This window comes from Drosophila mauritiana, chromosome 2R, assembly GCF_004382145.1.
Source record: "Drosophila mauritiana strain mau12 chromosome 2R, ASM438214v1, whole genome shotgun sequence".
NCBI lineage: Eukaryota > Metazoa > Arthropoda > Insecta > Diptera > Drosophilidae > Drosophila > Drosophila mauritiana.
In genome coordinates this window covers 8,021,588-8,042,906 of record NC_046668.1, presented here as the reverse complement: position 1 = coordinate 8,042,906, position 21,319 = coordinate 8,021,588, and the positions used below count along the sequence as shown (strand labels likewise).

The following is a 21,319-nucleotide window of genomic DNA, read 5'->3' as shown; positions in this document are numbered from 1 at the left end:
GTATAGAGTTTAGTAGGGGTGATAGCCAATAGTTTTGGGTTTCGTTTTCGAAGAGGATACCTGAAGCAATTGCCTTCGCTGGTGGGGAGTTGGGTGTCAATTACCTGGAGTTTCTGCTGAATGGCGTGTGACTTCTCGTAGCGCTCCTTGAGGACCTCCAGATCCGTTTGCATCGCCTCCCGGTCGCGGGCGGCCTTCATCAGGAGGGTCTGTGCCGATTCCGAGCGCTCCTTGAGCGTCTCCAGCTCGTCGGAGAATTGATCCCGCTCCTTCTGGATGCGACCCAGTTGCACCTGGTATTTCGAAGTTGTGTGTGTGTTTTAGTTGCGTGTGTGTGTTGTGGGGTGTGACAGTCGAAAGATAGTTACGCATACGTAGAGATATATGTTAGGGATAAATAGTTTTAGTTATGTACAAGGCGGGAGGCTAGGGGTTAAGGGTGTTCTGGGTTAAGCAATAGCAATCACATCGATCTAAGCGAGGTTTTAGTGGCATGTCGGTTAATAGTTTATCTCTGGGGGTTAGCACAACACAGTTACGGTTACAGTCACACATTTTCGGTTAGCTAGTCTCTTCGAAGATGGGTGTGTGGTTCAGAGCGTGTGTGGTGTAGGTGTGGTGGTTCTGGGGCTGGGACTTGGACCCGGGCATACCTGCGTCTTCTCCAGCTTCTCGCGTATGCGGTCCGTGTCCAAGGAGAGGGTCTCGCGCTCCTTCTGCATCCTGGCCGCCTGGCCCAAGGCCTTGTCCAGCTGCGACTGCAGGTTGTCGTAGTCGTAGGTGAGCTTCTCCTTCTCGAGCACCAGGCGGCGGTTCTCCGTGCAGGCCTTGTCCAGCTTATCCTGCAGATGATCGACCTCGTTCTGGGCCTTGTCCAGCGAGTTCTGCAGCTTCTCGTGCTGCAGCTGCGACTTGCCCAACGTGGCCTGGGTGCGCTCCATCTCCTCCTTGATCTTTTCCACCTCGGAGAAGGCCTGTGCAACGGATGGTGGTTTGGGTGAGTGAGTGAGGATGGTTGGTTGGGTCATTCATGGGGTTCATTGGGGGTTTTATTTCGGATTTGGGTGCTCAGCTATAGCTAAGCGGTTTTGCCTACCCGATCGCGGTCGGCGTGGATGCGAGAGACACCGCTCTGCGCCTTCTCCAGCTCCTGGCGCAGACTCTCCTGCTCGCCCTGGGCGTTCTCCAGCTTGGCCTTGAGTCGGTACACCTCGCCCTGGCTCTTCTCCAGCTTCTCCTGCAGGGCGGCCGCCTCCTCGCGTGCTCTTTCCGCATCCGACTGTTTTCGGGTTTTGGTTTGGTCGGATTTCATTATCAATCGATCGTTGGGGATCGAAGGGTTTGTCATGTTGTTGTCGGGGGGGTAGAGTGGATGTTGGATAACGGATATTATTTACAGGCCATTATGTGGGACAAAGGTTCTTAAATGACTGATTCGACTGACTGACTGACTGACTGAATGTCTGACTGATTAGTAGACACGAAACAGAGAGGTTAAGGTGACAAACGACAAATATAACGACAAAAAGTACTTAAATTACGATAACGATTACGAACACGATCACAACTTCTAGCGAGCGATTTAGAGCGATTTATGCTGCGAGCGAGCGGCTGACTTTGAGGTAGATATAGAGCAGAAATCAAAATTTGAGGAAGATATAGAGTAGGAATCTAAATTTGAGGTTGATATACAGCAGGAATAAAAATTTAAGGAGGAAAATGGATAGTTGAGAGAACAGAAGAAGGCTTAGTAAAAATTTTGGCTAAGAAAAGCTTAAAAGAAAGTACAGAAAGAGCATAAAGCGGATGTGAACGGAAACAACAGTGGAAATAGCATGGAAAACTTCTGAGAAAGAAATAGATAAAGATATCTTAGGTAAAATGTATTGAAAACAAACGGACAAATAAAGTTTGTAAAAGTTTGCAAAACAAATACGAAGTTTAAACCAAATGTAAAGAAGTTCAATGGGATAAGAAGAAAGGGTGTAGCTGGGTAATGGGTTGAAACAGACGGACATTAAAACACTGGACCAACTTGTTATGGGACACATGGCGGGCATTTGGGCATGAGTTCGCGATGGATTAGACGACCACAGATGGCTCATTAGTGCAAGAGGAAAATTAGGGAAAATTGGCGAAAGTGCGAGAGCAAAGTAAGGCAAAGTGTGCGTAAGAAATGCTGGCGGATGTGTGGGTGTCAATGTATTTGTGGGCGCGATAGAGCAGTTAAGTCAATTAGCTGGGGATATCAGCGGCCTTCCGCTTCCTTTAGTCCTTGTACGTGTGTACGTGAGAGCGTGGTTGTGTGTGGGTGGAAAGTCCAAGGGAAAGCGCTCCAGGAGCTGAGCTGCTCTACGGATACTTTGTCATACTTTGCTTGCATCCGGTTTTCGGGGCAGGTTGCTCTCATTTCCGAACCGAAACCGGAAGAGTGTCAGATGAGCTCGAGGCTATAGCGTACAAGGTCAATGATGTATGCGTATGTGTTGGCTATATGTATAGGCACGTGTGTATGGGTATGTGCGTATGTATATGCTGGTATGGCAATGTTAGTACATCAGGCAATGCAAGTTACATTAAATTGAACAAGTGACAGATTGCAACTAGCTTTGGTTATCTTTTTTTGGGTTTCTTTGGATTACTTGGCATAGTCAGATGCAGTTCAAGTTTGCAATCGAATTCAATTACGGTTAGTTGCGTTACTAAAAACTTGTTTGATTGATTGATTGCTTGGAAGCGGTTTACTCACAAAACGTTTTTCAGTTTCGCCCTATATTTAGAGAATGAATGTAAGCACAACGGTTTAGATAGAGTTTGGTTTTAGTATACATGGTCTCAACGGCGGCATTTGCAATAAAATCTTTACAATTACGATTACATTTACAGTTTACTAATACATTTACGGTTACGTTAGAGTTAAAGTTACGAAAGAAGCAAACATAAAAGGAGTTTAAATCGAGTTGTACAACTCTATCCCTATCCTTTATCCCCGCCAAAAGGACTCTGCGTGTTTGCCATAGCAAGTGCTCGGGTGTGTGCGTGTGTGTGTGTGTGGTTGGGGTGGCATGTTGCAGCAGAGAAAGTTATAGACAGGCGGATGGGGGTCCTTCGACTTTTGTATTTGTATTGGTGTTCTGTGTGGGTGTGTAGAATCTCCTCTATAGCCAGGCGAAAGTTTTCGGTCCATCAACAAAGCACACGCACACCGAGATATGTACATGTACAGCATACATACACATACATATATACACACAGACAGTTGTATGTGAGAATTGCACTTGCAATTGCGAGTTCGGAGTTCGATTTATACATAAAGTATACGTAAATAATATATGTAAAGCTAACTAAAAGAGCATTCCGATATGCATATCGATATATGTACGAGTATATGGCTGTCTCGATTCGCAGGCAAGTGTGGGAGCATTTGGACCATACCTGCGTGACTCTCAGCTCGGCCTGGGTGCGTCGCAGCTCGGCTGAGGCCTTGTCGGCCCGCTCCTGGGCTCGATCCAGTTCCTGGGACGTGGTCATCGTGGTCCTGCCAAAGGTTGTCTTTGGGCGGGAAACGGGAAACATTCAAATTAGTTGGTTGGCCATGGTTGGGGCGATACGGATAACAAGTGCAAGACAACAATCGAAAGCAGTTCAAGGCATTAGCAAATGTGTTTACAGAGATGGTTGCGAATACGGGTGACTTGAGGTGATGATGAGTCGATGAGTCCAGCAGGCAAGCTGTTTACAATGGATACCAATCCGATCCATGAAGCTGTGAATGATTCAATGAGCGTTTGGCATTTTGGATTTCGAAACACGTTTCTCTCATATTTGGGTGCATTTGACGCTTGGTTCTCTAAATTCGGCTTGTATTTGTATTTGGGCTGCTATGGCGCTTAGTGAACTAAGTGGGTTAGGCTGGGTCAGCGGCTTTGGCCGACTTACCGATATCTTGCCCGTTTCGAACATTAACTTTTGTACATTCTGCAAAGTACGATACGAACATATTTATTTCTTAATCTTAGGGTATGCATGTTCGGCGGCAATTCAACTTGTTCACACCTCCCTCTGTCCGCACAGCGATTAAATCAAAACCCAACTATGTAGGCGAGTGCTGCTAATCCTGTCTAAGTATCTAAGTGCGCAATATGTTAGGGCTTTATCGGATCTGAAATAGTTGCTGCTGGTGGGTGGTTAACTAAGTTCGACTTCAGCCTGCTGGCTCTAAATGGCGAGTGATAGTCGGTTGACAGGCAAACATTAATACTACGAGTTTTTGGGTGATGAGTGATAGTTACAAGGCTCTAAATTAGATGCAATACGATACTATATGATACATGTGTAGGCGATACATCAAAGGTGCGCTTTTGCATAATAGCGATATATTCCATATTCGTTTTCGATAAAACTAATTACCAATACCAATTTTAGTTTGAAATTTGAACAAAACCAAGTTACTTTATGAAATTACCAAAATATTACTTCGTTCGATTTAACTTTAAATGTTTAAAACCATTTATAGGGTGAACAATTTGGGCAGACTTATGGCGAGTGAAAGGATTTCAAACTACTTTACTCGAAAACTACGATACTCGATATTATGCAATCTAGTTGGTAAGTGGAAGTTTGGAATTCGGATTTTTGGGCTTACTTTGTGTAGTGTGGTCTGTTCTTCTAGCTGCATCTATATTTGGTTTATGTCGGGTGAGTTTATAATTCAGGTTGATTGGTTGTTGTAGTTATTATAATTGTAGTTGTTGTAGTTGGGTAGTTGGTAGTTGGGATGCGTAATGTGTACATGTAAATACATATTCAGATACAGATATATAGATATAGATGTAGATACAGATAGCACATAGATATGTATGTGTTGTATGCATATGGGTTCATAGATTATCGATAGCAGTATGTATGCAAGTCTCTCGATTATATGTACACAGCGCAAACATACATACGAATAGACTGATGATAAGTTATTAGGGTAATGTCGGGGAAACTGGTCATAATGCACGAGTACCTGCGAACGCTCCAGATCGTGTTTCAGCCGCTCGTTCTCCAGCTCCAGGCGGGCGATCCTCTGCTTGGTGGACTCCCAGTCGGCGCTGCTCCTGCCCATCTCGCAGGTGGCCTTCTCCAGCTCGGCCTTCGACTTGCCCAGTTCGCTCTGCGAGGCCTCCAGCTTGATCTCCAGCCGCTCCCGCTCGGTGACCGCCCGCTCCAGTCGGGTCTGCAGCTTCTCCACCTCACTCTCGGCGGCCCGCAGCTTGATCTTGTAGTCGGCCACCTCGCGCTCGTGAAGATCCCGCTCCTCCTGCTTCTCGTGCTCGGCGCGATCCCGCTGATCACGCAGCTGGGCCATCTGCTTCTCCTTGTCGCCGATGGCCTCCTCCAGGCTGGTCAAGGCGCCCTCGGAGCTGCTGTGGTGCGCCTGCATGGCCGACAAACGGGCCCGCGCCATGTCCACCTGGTTGTCCTTCTCCTTCAGCAGGTCCTCCAGGTTTTCGATCTATTGAAAGAGATCGGGGGGATTGAGGAGCGAACAGAGAAAGAATGGCAATCCCTATGTTGAGGTTTCTCTTTTTGATCTAGAAAGCTTTGGTGACCTAGACTTAGCAGTTGGCAAAGATAATTTCTATCACTTTTAAAGGATCCTATCAATTGTTAATAAAGATATTTGTTTAGACCACCTTTTTCATGATGCTTGTAAACGGAATACATATAGAAAACAGTTTAATTATTTAGAGCTACTTTAAGATATAATAGTTGAACATATACTAAGTATAATTTGCAAGGATCTTGAAATCATTTAAGATTCCCCTAATACCTAAGCATAATAATGGTCTAGTACCTCTTTAGAACTAAATTAGTATCAAATTCTTTCTGAAAGTGGAAAGGATGGGGGTATGGGATGTCTAACCTTGCGCTGCAGCACGCTGATCTTGCGGTCCTTGATGTCCATGTGGTCCTTAAGCTCGGTGAGCTCGCTGGTGAGGCGATTCCGCTCCTGGACCGTCTGCAGGGTGCCCTGGGTCTTCTTCTCGATGAGGCGGTTCTTCTCCTCGAGGCGGGCGCGCATCTCCTCGACGTCCGTCTGCAGCATGTTGTAGTGCTCCTCTTTGGCACATAGCGACTCCTTGAGCACCGCTATGTGCCGCTGGTAGTCCTGACGGGAATTACTTTACTGTGCAAACGGAAAACTTGGGCGCTAGCGTTTCAATTTACCTGGTGCTGCTCCTCGAGGGTTTTCATTTTGGCCGCCATCGCCAGGATCTCTTGATCCCTTCTCTGTATTTCAAGACGGAATTCGTCCAGCTGAATTTCGATTCGGAGGGGTTTGGGTGGTGGTTATGGGGTGGTTGGAAAGGAACAAGTACAGATAACATTAGATCAGAGAGTGTTGCCACGCATGGTGCTGCCTGGGCCGGGGACTGATCCTTAGCCAGGACTACAAATACTTGGTGGTTGGTGTTCTTGGTCTGCTTGTTGTCTCAAAGTATCATTTGCTGTTGCAACTGAGTGTGAATATGAGCGATTTGGAGGTGCGGACAGCGAGCTTACGCTTTGTATAGAATGAGAGTTGGTGGATATGGGAAATGTCTTGGGCCCCCAATCCCAAATATCGGGTTTGGTTTGGTACTTAACCTTAACCTAACCGCCCTCGTTGCGTGTCCTGTTCGGTATAATCGTGTAGTGGGATGGTCTGTTTTGGTGTATGTCTGGTGTTTTCTTTCGGGGATCGGAGGTTGGGTGTTCTGAACTAGTAGGTGGGGTGGCTTGGCTGCTTTTCCGTACGATGCTCGACGTTCGGTTTTCGTATGTAATTTTATTGTTTGCTTTCGAAAAGTTTCCATTTTATAATGCTTACAGCTTAGGTTAAGTTTAACAGATTTCGAGAATATTCTTGCTTGTCGGAATTAAGTCTGAATGCAATCTTAATTAGGTTTACAGTTAAATCATTGTATAAATAGTACATCCCGTGGGATCATAAATGTATATGCGTATAATAGAATATTAACCATAATTATTTAAATACAATACAAGTATATAGAGAGTTATGTATAATGTGTATATCTTATATCAATATTCAAATGCCTCGTTTCTTGTTCTGTTCGTCGTCTTGTAGAAAAGGGTTACAAATCAATCTGAGTCGAAGAGGAGAATCAAGTTTGGCTGAGCAACAAGAACAGAAGTAGGAAAAGCAAGTGGATAGTATCTTTGTATCTTTGTATCTATTTATCTATTCACACGCTCGCACATTGTGCTATCTTTCGAATTGGCTAGTGATAAGCTTTTATCTTTCGGTTACGCTCACATTCTTTAATGTACATATATTTGTATATATACGTATATAAACAATTGAAAAAAGTTTATCTATGAACACAATTTCCGTTTTTTGTTTTACGATTGCTGCATATTTAAGGGGTTCTCGAACTACGAACTACGACTAGGCAAAATTAAAGTAACTCCAGACTCACATCCCCGTTTTCAATTCATCTAGTATATATTTAAACACTACTTTAACAAGAATTTTTACTTTCTTTGAGAAATATCTATGCGTAATTTCGATTTTCAAGCACAAAAAAACAAGTTAGCACGCTATAACCGATAGTCCGACTAAAAGGTTTCTATATTCAAAAGTAATCAGTAGTAAGTAGTCTAGCATGCATTCACTGTGAATTTCGATAATAAAGTTTCGGTTTCATTTGGGGCACAAAACTGAACAAAATGTCGGCCAGAGGTCTGGATTAATGGCACTCTATATATTTTGTATACTTATCGATGTCTACCGATTTTTAAGTGTTTAAAGCGCTTCTTCGAATACGAAATACAAACACTAGTTGAGTCGAATACATAATAATACAGTACAGTGTATAGTATTCGCATAGACACATTTTGAATGCTTCTTCGTTTCACTTTTCCACGTTGTCTCAGACACACAAAAACTAATTAAACCAGGCGATCCAAAGCGATTCGATCCCCCACATCACCTATTCGGTTATAGATTGCACATACAAATTTCCATGTTTTCGTTCATAATTGACCTTCATTGCTAATCACACGCTAGTTTGTTCATAACTCTTGCATTTGCTTTTGCTGGGGAAGGCTTTGGGGGCACTTAAAACGTAGTGTTGCACGGAGGAGGCGGAAGAAAGTCGAGTAAGGTAAATTATTGATGCAATAATATGCACATTATGCCCACTAATGCGAGAGAGAAAGTTGTAATTGGATTAGGCTAGTCCTGGTTAGTTAGGCTAGGTAGTTTGGTAGTAGGTTGGGTATAGGAGGTCCTTGATGGCGCGGAAATACTATGTCCATGCAAGGGTTCGTTACTTACTCGCTTAAGCTTAGATTAGATAGAGTGTGTGTCTGTGCTGCACTAACAATTGGCTAAGTTGTCGAATCTTCATACTAAGTACGAGTTACTCTATAGGTTTTGATTTAATAAATTTCAAGCTTCGTTTTTGTTTTACTTCACGATTTCGATTTTTGTTTTATGTCAGCTCGCAAAACTCGCTACTTTCACAGGCGGCGAGACAAGTTTAAAGTAAACGTTATTTCATTTCGCATTTCTCCTCCTGTGTATATATATAAATTGTTGTTACGTGTGAGTAAATCTCATTTAGTTTTATATACAGTCTTTTACTTTTGAGAGTCAAGAGCAAGGTTCTACAATTTCCAATAAAACATCCACAACAATACGAATATTCGCAGCCGAACTCGGCTTTCGGTTTTCTTAATGCCCTGAGTGCTCTATACAAAGAACGTAAATCCAAATGTATAACTAATATTCGGAATAACATTGGAATTTGGTAGCTTCATCTTTCGCTTCACTGTTTCTACTTTAAAATGGCACATGAAACAATAGTTCTTCTCCGACTTCACATTCACATCATCGCGAACTTTCTTAGCTTAGCCTAGATCTTCTAAGAGTATCCACTTTATTATCATATAGGTTGTATATTGTATGTATAATACTTGGTGTCTTATCTTCTCCCTACGCGACAAACTGGTTGATGCAGAGGAAAGCGTTAAATGCAGATCGGCCAGCCGTCTATATCTTTATCGGTATATAGACCGGTTATAGACGATTAGCCCTTCCAATTGGGTTTGTTTGCTCTCTGATTGTTATATATATATAGGATGCTGATGCTGATGCGGGTTAATGAGGCTGATTGATGATCGATTTCGATTTTTCGATGTTGGGGTCGTCAGATTTCGGGGAATGGGGGGTTCTCGGTTTCTTTTTTCGGTTTCTTTAGGAGTCTAGGGATAGCGTGTCTACGTCAAATTTAAAACTTACTTGTCGCTTATGCTCTTGCGGCAGTTTCGGGTAATCTAAGTCTAGTTTCGAGTATGGCAGATGGTGGTGATGGTGGGCTTGATGCGGCTGCTGCTGCTGATGGTGCGAATGCGAGTGCGGGTATGCCGTGTGATGCGAATGATGCGAGGAGTGGTGCGGATGCGAATGCGGATGCGTGTGCGAGTGGGCCGCATGATGCAGTCCATCCACATAGTCCCTGGCACTGCTGGCCAGCGTCCCTCCGAACGGACCGCTCGTGTTGGCCAGCGCCGCCAGCGGATGCGTCTGCAGGTGATTCTGATGCTGGTGCACATGGTACTGGTACTGCGGATGCATCTGCTGCTGCACCGACGCCTGGATGTGCGAGTGTCCCAGCGGCGGTCCCTGGGATCCGCCGCCGTAGTGTTGCGTTCCCGCGAACTGCTGCTGCAGGTTGTAGGCCAGTGCGGCCGCCGAGGCTCCCGTTCCGGTTGCGGCTCCCTGGTTCTGGTAGTACTGCGAAATGGCGGGATTGGAGGCGTGCAGCGACTGGTGGGCCATCAGCTGGCGCTGCTGGAAGGGGGCCAGGGGATTGCCGTAGCCCAGATCGCTCTGGTACGGATTCCCGTAGCCCCCGTACTTGCAGCCATAGCCCGCCGCGGTCGTCGTCGGGTAGTTGGACACCAGATTCGTTACGGAGTAGGCCGGACGCAGTCGGGCTGCCGCCGCGGCGGCACTCTGTGCCGCTGTCAGCTGGGTGGGCAGCACCTGCTGCACCTGCGCCTGCGGCTGGAAGTACATGTTGGGCTGCGAGGAGAAGCTCGTGGACATCTGCATGAGGTTATCGTTGAGGTACGGCGGTGAGGTGTCCCCCGGATGCAGGGTGGGGTAACTGGACACCACTCGACCCAGGCCCATGCCAACTCCGCCTCCTCCCAGTGGCGTGGTCACCAGCTGACCCAATTGACGGGCCTGATTCGTGAGATTCAGTATCTGCGAGCTGCGCGATATCGACTTGTGTGCCTCGTTCAATAGATTCACAATGTTCGAGGAGCTGGTCTGCTGGAGCGGAGGTGCCGGATAGCCGTAGACATCATTGTACATAGTGGCCGAGGGCAGGCCGGCAATACTGTAGCGCCTTCTCCGTATGGGCGAGGTTTGCTGGCACGGTCCGTAGATCTGCGGATCGTACAGTCCGTATCCACCAGCTGCCGTCGAGGTCGAGGGGCCGTACAGATCGTAACCGGGCGGGCCGTAACCATTGCCCGAGCCGTAGGACAGGGGGCCCGGACCCAGACTTCCCGGCCCGTAGTACTGGCCAATAATGTCCGGCAATGGAGGACTGCTTCCGCTGGCGCCCGTGTAGTTATTGTACATCTGAAACGGGCGATTTCAAATGGTTGGTTGCTGTAACTGCTGTGACTGACTGACTGACTGGTAGTTGGGTTTTGGTTGGTTGGTTGGTTTTTCTGGTTTCTGGTTTCTGGTATCTGTTATCTGGTTTCTGGTTTCTGATTCTGTGGTGTCAATATTAGAGAGCACTCTCTTTTTGGGTCTGTTGTTGGGTCTGGTGTTATCTGTTATCTGTTTCGATTTTCCGGCTTCGATGCGTTATCGCTCACACAGCTTCTGGCAGCTTTTGCTCTTGATTTCTTGATCATGATCGTGGCTTAACAAACATTAGCTATCTATCTATATACATACATATATAAATTTATGTATTGAGGTGGTTTTGCACATACATATATGTATAGTAGTAGAATTGGCTTACATTTAACATAACGAATGCGATTTTTGCCCGAAACACTTACGGACTATTCTGGCCCCATATTTGAAACGTGATTTATTTGCTTAGTTCTTGTTATCATTATTTTTGTTGTTTTTCTACAAGTTCTTCAGTTTCGTTTTTGTTCGACTTTTTACACTTTTGCGCTTAATTTACAATAGGGTTTTGTAATAGAATGAGATTGGTTGATTATGAGTTATGATTTTTCGGTACTGTTTGGTTTTGTTTGGTTCTATTTTCGTTTTTCCATTGGTTAACTTTCGTTTGGCTTTATATGGTTAGTTATATAGTTGGTTCTGAGGCGCTTTCAACGGCTCTTTTAGGCACCCAAAAAAAGTTCAACAAGGGCGGGGGGTTGGGCTTAGGTGTAAGTGTTTGTGTGTGTGTGTATGAGCGGTGTGATAGTGTGTGTCTGCGAAGAAGGGGGTGTGGTTTTTGGTTTTGGGGGGCGAAGAGGAGGCGCAACATGAAATGTGTGTCACTTGGTTGACAGCCACGAGGATGTCGCTGGTTTTTGTATCTATTTATGTGTGGGATGCCTGTATCTTTGCAACTGTACGTGTATGAGTGGCCCTGTAAGTGTGTCTGTGTCTGGGTGAATATATCTGTGAATGTATCTGTGTGTCGATGCTTCTCTTTTGTTGCTGTATTCGACTTGGTTCGTGTGATCGACGCGGCATACAAATGCAACTTGGATTCTGATTTCGTATTTCTCAGGTATATTTTTGGGTAATTGAGTACTTTAGTATTTCGGTTTTATTTTTGTTTTGTACAATTTGCTTTCGGTATTTTGTTTGTACGCAGAAAAGAAACATAAATATTCGTATAACAATATATAGTTCAGATGCATTATAGAAATAACGTGCAAAAGTATATTTGTTAAATAATTTGGTTCGGTGTGTTGGAGAAACAAACAAAATATATATTCATATAGTTGTTTAGACAGACAGTGAAAGAGAGAGAGTGTGTGTGTGAAAGAGACAGTCAGAGATTGAGATTGAGTTTGAGAGAGACGGTTACAAAGAGACTTATAGAGAGAGATGAAAAGAACGCAAGTTGTGTGTGTCGTGTCAGACAGAGCAGAATATCACTTCTTTTCTTAATTCTTTTCATATAGAGAGTATTTCTTTCAGTGTAGGAGTGTAGGTGAGAGAGGGTCGGAACTGTGTGTGTATTTTGTGTGTGTGTGCGAGTGGAACCCATCATGAAGAGAGTGTTGTAGTTGTTGCATTGCGTGTTGTGTGAGAGTTCGAGTTCGATTCTGATTTCGATTTCGAGTGGATACGGTCAACGTTCGTAAGATTAGTTGGTACGTTCGATATTTACAAAAACCAAAAAGTAATATATCATACACAAACACGAGCGCACACAGACACATGTGAATGTGTGTGAGACAGGTGCAACGACACGACAACAATTGTTGCCTATTTTTCGGCCTCGAGATGGGCTTGGAATCTGGGTTTTTTTTTGGTGGGCGGTGGGTTTCGGGTCAGAAGATCGGGTTTTTTTTGGGTCTCGGTCTGTCTTAAGCGGAATAACGCAATCAATATCAAAAACAACATACTGAAGAGTAACATATTTATATATATATATTGTATATATGACTGAATTTGCTGATATTCGAATATATATAAAGAGCGACAGAGAGACAGAGATAGAGAGGAAGAGAGTGAGTGGGAGAAAGAGAGACAGAAACAGAGAGGTAGGAGTATATATTCATATGTTTGTTAGCCATATTGTGGATATATATACACGTCATAATTGTTTTATCATTTTATCGTCAAAAAGTTGTCAGTAAATGAAAGATTTGCTTTCTTCATCTTTTCTTCCTTTCTTCCGTCTACTCGAAGTTTTAATCAATTTGTTATTGCTTTCCCTTTGGTCCTTTTTTGTTATTTATATTTATGTTGATATCATATTTTTTGGTATCGTGCGAAAATATTACAAAAGCATATTGTAAATAGTTGCATACGTTTTTTTCGATTCTTGGTAAACAAATTTGTTTTCATATTTGTCATAGCATTTCTTCAATCGTTTTTTGTTTTTTTTTTTGGTGATCGCTTTTAGAACAACAACAAAATATATGTTTTTGATGTAATTAAAAAAGATCAATTCTGGAAACAAATATATACTTTGAATTCATTAATTGCGTCGCTTGATTTGGTAATTTATTATTCAAGACTGCTTGCCTACGTTTTTAGACGTTTTTGTGTGGATTTAATTTTGGTTCATTAAGCCAATTATTGGAGCCATTACAATCGATAGGTTTCGTGAAAAAATCATCTGCATCTTTTGGCAATAAAATGACAAAAGAATTATTCTTGTATGCTAAACAGATCACAGTTCACTAATGGTTTGTTAATTCGTATCTGATCAATTCAGTTGAGGTTTTACTTTCTGATTTGCGATAAATGTTTTACTTTGATTTCTAAGGTTTGCTCTTTGGTGTGTTGGTTAAATGTTATATATTACTTTTTGATTATGTAAGAACAGTAAGAAAAAGGAGTTCAAAAATCAGCGTTCCGTTCAAAATGCTAAGTTTAAAGTTTAACAAACATTGTGTGAGTGTGTGTGTATGTGGGTGTGTGTGTGGGGTCACAAAGTAAAACGGAAGTACAAAGCGAGTGTAGAAAACTATACTATATACTATAATAAAACGATTACACAAACAACATTAAGACACAAAACATACATTTACATATTTTAAGGCTCGTAGTAAATCAAAGATTAGTATAAATTTGAAAAATGATGCCAAGAGAGAAAGGGAGAGAGAGAGCGAGGCAGAGAAGGAATACGAGAAAGAGAGCGCAGGTGAGCAGAACACTTAAAATAATGCCAAGAACTTTTGCTCACCCACGCACACACACACAAACACATGGAAATGGCGGACCGAAATAACAACATTTTGGTTACAAGGTTACGTATACGTCACGTGTGTTTGTGTGGGACTACAATGGAAAGAGAGGGGGCTACAAAGACGGAAAGAGAGATGGATAGAAAGAGAGAGAGAGAGGGAGAGAGAGTGAGAGAACAAAGCCAAAGTAAGAGGCGAAATCAAAAGCCGAGTGGGTGGATGTGTGGTTGTGTGTGGGTAGAAGTGTGTTAAGTACCGAATACATGTAGCAGAGTGTATATTTTGTGGCTATTCAACCATTTTGTTGCTATTTTCGTTTGTTGCGTGCCCAGCAAAAATCACAAAATTAAAAACAAACCCGTAAAACGGAGTCTTGCAAACTGAAAAGAAAGCCAAGGGGAACAATTTCAATTTTATGACTTCGTGAGGCAGAAGGATAAAGCCAGAAAGAGGGAGAGAGATAGAGAGAGAGAGGAAGAGGAAGAGAGAGACTGTACCCCCACGACATTGACATGTGGGCACATCACATCACGCAGGACAAACAAAGGGAATGCAAAACATTAAAGCGGTCGGAGGGGAAGTCCCGCTTTTCAATGGGGATCCCCTTTTCCTCGCGTTAATCATGACAAATCATCACGTTCACGTTTCGTTTCGTTTGTGCCCGTGTTTTTTGTGAGCAAGGCCAGACAGAGTCCCTTTCCCTATTGTGTCCTGTCTGCCATTCACTACCCATCGTCCCTCAGAGTCCCCCACCTTAACCCATTGTCAGTAGTCCTGGCCCATCTCTCGCCTCCACGCACGTGCCTGATGGAAATGTATTTCAAGTGACATTTATGAAGTGCATCCCTGTCGGCTCTCGTTTTTTAGAATTTCGGTGGGCTAGGCTTTTCTGTTAATGAGCGTGGATGCCGAAGGGTTAAGGCGAAAGGGGTGTTAAGGTTGCATGGCTGTGTACGAGTATTTGCTTCTTGCACTTTTCTGCAAGTTCGCCCTGTTGCCGAATTTCACTAATTACGCAGAAAAGCAGGCAATGCGCCTTCCCCATTTTAGCCAGTATTAGTGTGTGTCTGTGTTAGCCCGAAAGTGTCCTGGTGTGTGTGAGTGCGCTGATATGTGCCACTGTGTGTGTGAAATTTAATTTGCAACTCGAGGCCACAAAAGGACAGGCTAAACTAAAGAAGTTTAACCAGTTTTGTTTGTTTTGCGTGCTAGTTGCAAGCACAGAGAAAAACACTCAAGTACACTTAGTCGCTCTTAATTTAGTTATTTTCAGTTTCTCTACGATAGTATCCCCCAATATTCTACATTCTTTTTATAGCAATTTTCCTGGCATCGTATTTTTAAAACCAATTGTAATGGTAGGATATAATGTTACTTTTGATAAATATAAAAGCATTTCATTCATTTCGTATAGAGCAGATACCAAACATCTTTGGTTGAATACATTTCTGGGTCATCGTGGATAAAAAAAATCCTTAATACCAGCCAATTTGTATTTAGAGCCCCTCCTCTAAGTGCCGATATATCCTGAATTTATGCGGTCAAAATTCCAAACCGAAACCGTTCTTTCTTTTGCAGAAAGTTTTTATGTCCTTTCCCTCTCTCTCTTCGTGTCTCCTTCCTCCTGCCGCCCATCCTTCAACCTCGCCGCCCCGCCCCTTTTGCTCATGGAGTTGCTCATGTTACGCCTCGACAGGACATTTAAATGGCTTTCGGTGTCTGGGTGCCTTGCAGCGCCTACTGCAGCGCCCCATTGATGGGTTAGCCATCGTTTTGATTTACACTACACCCTGTGTACCATCGCCACCCTTGGAATTTTCACCCACAGACATTTTGGTTAGATGCATTTCGTCGGTTTGGTTGGTTTGTTATGCGAGCTGCCTTTTGGCTGATTGACTTTTGAATGGAGTCGAAGGTTCTGTTCTGTTCTTGTGTGCTGAATGATGAGTAATGACATTTCGAGCTGAGCTGATTTGATGACTGGATGATGATTCGCTGTTGGTTTTCGTGGATTTCAGTTGCCGCAGTTGTCTGACTGACTGACTGGATGGGGTGACTGTTTCCGGTGGAAGCAGTGGGCGGTACAATACCTTGTAGTAGACATAGGCATTGTCCATAGGTTTCTGGGTCTCTCGCCTGGGTCTTTAAGTGCTAATGTTGCTGCAATCGCAATGTTGCAGGGTTGCAGTATTGCAGTGTTGCAGTTCGTTGTACTTGGGCTTAGTGCTGCCTAGCTGCTATTTATGTAATTTGAGCTGGCTGCCGTTGCTGTGCGCAGGTGTGTGTTATTGTAATACAATAATAGACTGCTGCTTCCCCGTTACTTTTTACTTTTCACTCTTCACTTCTCCCTGTTCCGCTGTTCTGGGAAAACTTGTATTTTCTTGGCGCTGCTTCCTGATTCTTAGCGCTGTCTGCTTAATGCAAACGCGAATGTGAGTGTGAGTGTAACCTTCTGGCCCACCATACGCACGCACACATTCTCACCAGGAGAAGGGACACGTACACGTACACGCACACGCACACTGCCACACAGACAGGACGAGGAGCTATAAAAAGAAATTGTTGTTGTTTTTCTCGCTGTCCTTTCGGTGTTGTTGCTAGTTAATGTTTGCTGCGAAAGATTTTTTTTGGCTGCTGCGGCTGCTTAAGCAAAAATTATTGATTTTATGCTGCTACTGCTGCTCTGCTTTTCTGCTTCTCTGCTGCTGCTGCTTTTCCTGCTGATTTTCCTACTGCTTTTCCTTCAGCTGCTGAACGATGGGGATGCAGGATTTGAAAAATTGCACTGGCACTCTCGATTTAAGCTATTATTTTCACACAGACACTGACATTTACAGGTAAAGGCACAATAATGAAATGCTCGACATTCCTCTTTATCTACATCCTTTTGCGGTCAAGGAATGGAATTTTCATTTGAATATTCTCTTTTTTTCCTTCCTGCACAGCACACGCGTTCGCGCCACGAGTGGGATCTTCTGTCGCGTTTCTATACGGATGATATTGGGGTTCGTGTGGATTTTTCGTATCCCAGCACAATCCTAATTCACTTGGCTTTGGCTCGCTGCCCACTGCCCAATTTTTTTTGCCATTTGACTGTGCCAAAACTTTATTTCTTCTGTGCGATTCGCGACGCGCTCTGTTCGATTCAAAATCAGTTCCTTTTTTAAATCCGTATCTCGGCTCGACGGCTGGAGCGTTGCGTGTACAACTGTTCGCGCCTGCGGAGCTTTTGCGACCACGAGGCCACTCAGCAGCATGGCATATCGCTCATCCGCACCGTTGCTCGGCCACTCGACTCTCGTTTGCTCAGCTTTCACTCGTCGCTCGTTCTTGCGGATTTGAGCGGCGTAGATTTCGGCACTTTGTGGGCTCAACTTTTGGCACTCATTCGAATCAATGCTCCTTGCAGTAGATTATATGTTCAACTATTTCAAATAATATTAAGCTGATGTTTAGCTATTCAGTTTTTATCTTATTTATGTTGACATTTAGCTTTAAATGCAACGTCAATCCATTTAAAATCTATTAAATCTATAAAAATGTAACTAAGGATTTATAAGACGTCAGCTTATATGCTGCTATGTAGAATGTGCTATTTATATATCTTTTCAACTTTTACACTTGAACATTTGCGATCGGCACTTGCCCCGTTTCCCTTCAAACTCGAATCGAGAACATCATACATCATGATGCGTTTAGCTTTGAGTATTTATTTGGCAGTCAATCGGCTTTCGGCACTAAGCTCTTCACTCATCCTCGCAGCTTTTGGGATTCGGCTCTCGTCCCGATTGAGTTGTGTTCCCCATTTCCGCTCTCAGGTCCAGTCATGTGGTCTGTGGCACGAGAAAAGCTTCCCAGGCCGAGCGAGAGCTTTTACGTTCATTTACGCTCAAAAGCTGGCGGCAATATTGATTGCTTGCCAAAGGGCAGTGGAGTGTGGTGAGGCGGGTGGCGGTGGGAGGGAGTGGGCGAACTCGCTCTGCAGCTACTCGCTGCGAGCTTAACCCTGCACTGGCTGCGGCTGGTTAAAACGGCCTTTCCTGCAATTGAAGGCCTGCGCACGACACGGACTGCACTTCTCGAGCAGCTGACTAGCGGGCGGTCCCACCTCTGCCACCTGCCACGCCCCCTATCCGGATAAGCCTCCAACGCCATGCCAAATGGCCCTAACAAATGGCATTCCGGGCGCACTGGCCCGCAAAAGTAGGCAACACTTTGCATATTAAGGCAGCTTCCATTCAATTATTATGCTAAGTGGGCAACTCATTAGGCAGTCATTTGTTTTCGGATATGCCAGCACAAATTGAATTCCTCTGCGCCGGGCTAATCGATAATTCGGAGTGAAAAGCCCGCCCCGTCACCTGTATCTTGAATGCATTTGTATCTCCTTAACACACTTAACTTGCAGGGGTTTTTTTTCAGCGACTGGAAAATGAATTTTGCGGTAGGCCGCGTAATTATTTTATGCCCCCGCAAAAACAAAGAGCCCCGGCAACCAGCAGCATAATATATCAAGCGTTGAGCGAGGCCCACTGGCAACCATAACGAGCTCCCAGCACCCAGCACCCAGTCTCCCCTCCCTCGTAGCGCCATGGTGGCGCCCCCATGTCTTCCGTGCTCCATGCCCATTATTATTTATGCGTATGCATAGGACCCAGGGCTGGTTCTTTCGCCGGCAACTTTGTGTGCGGGTGTCGTGTGAGTTTTATTTAGTGACCTGCGAGTGAAATGCCTGCCGCAATCGGTTGGCTCTGCTGGGGGGGAATTTAATACGGAGCGGGCAGTATTTTATGGTTTTTCCGTCATGAATTAAAGCCCTGCATTTTAAGCCCTTAAATTTACGACACAGCGAAATTTTTAGTGCTTCCTGGGGTTCATTAGTTCATGCCCCCACTTACAGACAAATTTATGATTTATTCTCCTGAAATTGGTCAATTGCAACGTGTCTTATGTCTTTATGCCATATGAGTACCCAATTATTGCTCTTGAATATATTGAAGAAGTTACTATTCAATGATACTCCGAAGTGGCTTTTCTATTCAATTCACTATTCAGACGGTTCTAAGTATGCCTTCCATCAGGATTGCCCCAATTCAGACCAAGTTCACCTCTGTGGCTCGGCCCCAGCGCACTTAAGTCCGCTCCTGATGCGGCATGTGCCAATCCCCGTAAGACATCCCCGTTTTAGCCCCGTTTACCCCGTTTTGGGCCCGGCTTAGGTTGCTAATTAAAATTCAGCCATTGGCATCGTTTTGCATAGTTTCTAATTTGCCAGGACGTTGCGAGAAGGCAGAGGGGATGGTGGGGGTACAGGACATAAAGCCGAGTAAGGGCGAGCCAAACAACATGAATATTTGAATATGGATCTGTGTGGTCTGGCATACTGAGCAGCATGCTAAGCGTCGGTCAACGGCAGTCGGGGGTTAAGACGGGTTGGATTGGCCCTAAGAAGGTCTTTAGCTCAGAAGCGTTTCTTTTTTTTTTATATCGTATTTAGCATTTTTTTGTTTTTCTTCTACGAGTAGCAAACACACACTCACCCTTACCCCTTGCTCCTCCTGAGCGAATTTCTTGATTTCACGCTCCAAATCAAGCTGTCTCGTTGTTGTTGTTTTAGTCGTTGTGGTTGTTGTTTTTGTGGGTTTCAGCCAAAGTGAGAAGGTTGAGTATCGCATAAGTTTGTTAGATTTGTGTACATATTATATATGTATAAGCGTGCCAGAGTGCTTGGTTTGGGGTCAAATGTAAGCCGAAAGTTTGAGCATCAAGCAGACAAAGTGGCGTCGGTTAAATGGCCATAAGAAGCAGACAATAAAACCAAGTGGGGTGTTGCCACCACCCCTCCCCCAACTAAGTACATATACTCGCATATTCCAGCCGAGATGTGCCCCAACATGCGTGCCCGGCCTGGGCCTCCGGCTTACATAAGAGTGCCAAAAGTCAGGGCGGCCAGAGTGGAAAAAGTCGATTCAATGCGGCTCAACTTGGGCCAACTTGCTAAACAAGATGAATTATTGAAAGTTTTTCACCCGATAGAGGGTTAAAGGGGGCAGTGGGGTCACAGCTGGCAGCTGCAGTTTGCAATAAATAGAATCTGCGCCACCGAAAATAGGAAATGTAAAACGCAGTGGCCTCGAAAGAACTGCGCCAGCCGATTGCGCTCTTTTCCGGCCCTGTTAACGTGGCGAATACGCAACAACTTTTAATTGCTCGCCCGTCAGAAAGTACAAAAAAAAATAAAAGTGGAAAACCGAAGCGGCGGGCGAAATTTGTTTTCTTTTGTATGCTCATGTGGGCGTGGGGTGGCTTTTTTCTTTAGACCGGTTTTGTGGGCTGATTTTTAATTACTGCTGTCCGGCCGTGTAACTATGCCGCATTTCCGCCCACCATTTGTTTGCTTTATCAGTGACAAATTAATTTCGAGCCTCGCCAATCGCCGGTCAAGGCGCTTGTTGTTCTGTTCCGCGCTTCCATTCAATTGGTATAATATAATATACCAAAGACCTGCAATCCCTTTGCTTGGAAAAAAGTGTACAAGGACCTACGCAAAAAATGAAATGCGATTCCCGAAAAATGCCAGTGGGCGATGAGCCAAAAAGGCAATGGCAGAAAAAAGGCCATTTGAATACTTATTGTGCAGGGAATGCCATAGAAATGGTGGCCCGAAAAGGATGCTGAGCTCATGCAAATGGCTTAAACGCCACGGGGATTCGGTGCAGAGCTTAGATAAAATATGAAGTTCGGAGTTCAGTCAAGAGTAGTGGCCATTCTTGGCTAATATCTGTCATTTTTATGGCCATTCATTGGTGTACAAAGCACTTGGATAATATGCAAAGTTGAATTTGCAGCCTGGCCCTTTTTGACTTTTGGCTAGCTGTAACATTTTCGATATCTATTAGCACGGACAGCTGAAGGGTTTAAAGTGTTTGTAATTCGATGACTTCACAATGAGAATCCAGTTGTGTTTTCTCGTATACTTGAATGCCAATCGGACAACGAGAAGAACATTTTCCATTTGCCCAGCTTATTCCCTTTGGCCTCTTCTCTGTGCGGCGTCTGTTGTCCTTAAATAGATTTTGCTTCTGTATCAAGGTTATTTATGCTGCCCACTGGGAATATGCCCAACTGTCTGACCAGGCTCGGGAAATGCTTTTTCCTATTTTCCTTCAGTCCCTTGTTTTCCCTTTCCCCCCACTTTACATTTTCTGTGTGCTTGGCTGCCTTTTGTTCCGTTTGCGCTTAATATTACGCATACGCCGTGTGTGTTTGTGTGGGAGTTTAGCTCGGGGCAAACATGTAATTAAAGGGGGTGTACGAATTCGGATCAGTAATAAGCAGTTGGTTGTTTGCCGTGTCCTTGGGGAGGTCGATGGGTAGAAAGTTAAGCTGCAACTGCAGCGGC

The 21,319-nt window shown here is 44.3% G+C and overlaps 1 protein-coding gene across 14 annotated transcripts in view; it reads right to left on the bottom strand.

The window, feature by feature from the left end:
* The window catches only part of LOC117135514 (plectin), a 37,218-nt gene that overhangs the window by 7,375 nt on the left and 8,524 nt on the right, over positions 1-21,319 (bottom strand). The window contains exons 1-11 of one of the 14 annotated variants that reach the window (XM_033295752.1): positions 11,046-16,239; positions 9,296-10,966; positions 6,217-6,306; positions 5,912-6,157; positions 5,012-5,500; positions 4,646-4,678; positions 3,940-3,978; positions 3,436-3,552; positions 1,097-1,279; positions 654-974; positions 105-293 (exon numbers count right to left, since the gene is read on the bottom strand). In XM_033295752.1, coding sequence (XP_033151643.1) covers positions 105-293; positions 654-974; positions 1,097-1,279; positions 3,436-3,552; positions 3,940-3,978; positions 4,646-4,678; positions 5,012-5,500; positions 5,912-6,157; positions 6,217-6,306; positions 9,296-10,651 — 3,063 coding nt within the window. In that variant the 5' untranslated portion in view covers positions 10,652-10,966; positions 11,046-16,239. Of the gene's footprint in view, positions 1-104; positions 294-653; positions 975-1,096; positions 1,280-3,435; positions 3,553-3,939; positions 3,979-4,645; positions 4,679-5,005; positions 5,501-5,911; positions 6,158-6,216; positions 6,307-9,295; positions 16,240-21,319 lie in introns of those variants that run through there. The other 13 variants (XM_033295753.1, XM_033295751.1, XM_033295754.1 and 10 more) reach the window with 13 other exon arrangements.